At 51.8% G+C, this 1,611-nt stretch overlaps 1 protein-coding gene across 1 annotated transcript in view; it reads right to left on the minus strand.

Moving 5' to 3' along the window:
- Nucleotides 1-344: 344 nt before the first annotated feature.
- Nucleotides 345-1,611, minus strand: part of LOC131208003 (protein O-mannosyl-transferase TMTC2) — a 109,081-nt gene continuing 107,814 nt past the window's right edge. Inside the window, exons 9-10 of the mRNA XM_058200646.1 lie at nt 700-857; nt 345-597 (exon numbers count right to left, since the gene is read on the minus strand). Coding sequence (XP_058056629.1) covers nt 421-597; nt 700-857 — 335 coding nt within the window. The 3' untranslated portion in view covers nt 345-420. The remainder of the gene's footprint in view (nt 598-699; nt 858-1,611) is intronic.

The raw sequence follows: 1,611 nt of genomic DNA on the forward strand, positions 1-1,611 counted from the left end.
TTTAAACAAAATCAACGGCCCCCTCGATTGTCCCCTCAACAGGCTGGTGGTGGCTTTCCATCCCTTCATCATAACTTTAACTCAATGTCAACACAATTTGCCCTATCCCATCGCCTATTCGCTGCCTTTCATTGTCGTAGAATTCTTTGCAACTAATCAACGTTTGTTCTCTAGCTAGCCTACTTCTGGTTGTTCCATTGGTTCTCTCTCTCTCTTTCTCTCTCTCTTTCTCTCTGTCCCTATCGGCTCGCCCGTAGTATTTACAGTAAACAAGCTTCCTCATCGTCATCATTTTGCCGCCATTGGTCTGAAGTATCAATTCCAGCAGCAACTTGAAGCTTCCGAATTCGTGCATGGGTTTCCTTTCGATCAACTTCCGGGCCTCTTCCGACCGGGGCTTGGAGGTGGTTTCAAGGGCCTTCAGGAGATTGCCGGAACACCGAGCTTGGCCAGATTCGACAGCGTGGTCAAATCGTCCGGCTGGAGACGTAACGCCTCCCGGTAGCTGCTGGCCGCTTCCTGTGTGCGCCCCAGCAGATGCAGAATTGCTCCCAGGTTGGTGTGAGCCCGGGCTTCCTGTGGTCTTAATTTCACAGCCTACCGCAAAAGCCAGAGTGAGAGAGAGAGAGAGAGAGGGGTAAAAAGAGAGATTAGTATCCGAGGGAAGCCTGCTCGGTGGTTGTGGTTCGGTTGGCTCACCTGACGGTACCATCGTTCGGCTTCCGGTTTGCGGTCGTGCAATCGGAGGCTCGATGCTGCGGCCACCACAAGCGCGTAGTCTTCCGGGGCCAGTTCGGCCGCCTTCACCCGGTACGGGAATGCCTCGTCGGTTCGGCGCTGCGATGACAGGAACTCAGCTGCAAATAATGCACATAATTTTAACGCAAACGGTCAAAGGACTTTCGACTTTCGGGGGGACAATCCCAACGCGAACGGTCCGCTTCGACCGTAATTCAAAACCAGTCACTCTCGCATGCGGTGACATCCCGCATCGACTGGTGTCTATCGATCCGGACGTCCGGGCACAGGATGCGTTCGCTACACGATTCCCTAATTGGACACTTGATATTTTGTATTTCAGGTTCAGATTTTTTCTCTAACAATCTTTTCAATTATCTGCCACTGCGACGACGAACGGAGCTTTTTTCCCCGTCAAAAGAACGGAGTCTCCCGAGGAGTTTCCGTGTGCAGATGAGAGTGGTGCTGCTTTCAAGTGCTTCCAGCACAACCGCCACCAACAGCGACCAGCTGCCATTCCGGAGGGTTGTTACGCTTTACTTTGAGCACACAAACTTGGAACCGGAAAAGGAGAAACCATTCCCTGGGTATCTGCCACCACCCAGACCCCACACATGCACAATGTGGCCAAAGTCGGGCCCAAGAAGCGATACTAATGATGGTACATTTTATGCATCCATTCCCCGTCTGACGACGCCAGACAACATGACATCTATGCGCCAGAAGAAGAAGAAGGAAACTGGCCGACCGTTGCGGGGGGTCAAGATACGATCAATCCGGCTTCACAATCCGATCGTTATCCTTGCACTTTAAATCCCCTTCCTATCGGGCTAGTTACTGGCGCGCTTCCTTCATGTTTTCTTTCAAATCTTG

This window comes from Anopheles bellator, chromosome 2, assembly GCF_943735745.2.
Source record: "Anopheles bellator chromosome 2, idAnoBellAS_SP24_06.2, whole genome shotgun sequence".
In the NCBI taxonomy this organism is placed as follows: domain Eukaryota; kingdom Metazoa; phylum Arthropoda; class Insecta; order Diptera; family Culicidae; genus Anopheles; species Anopheles bellator.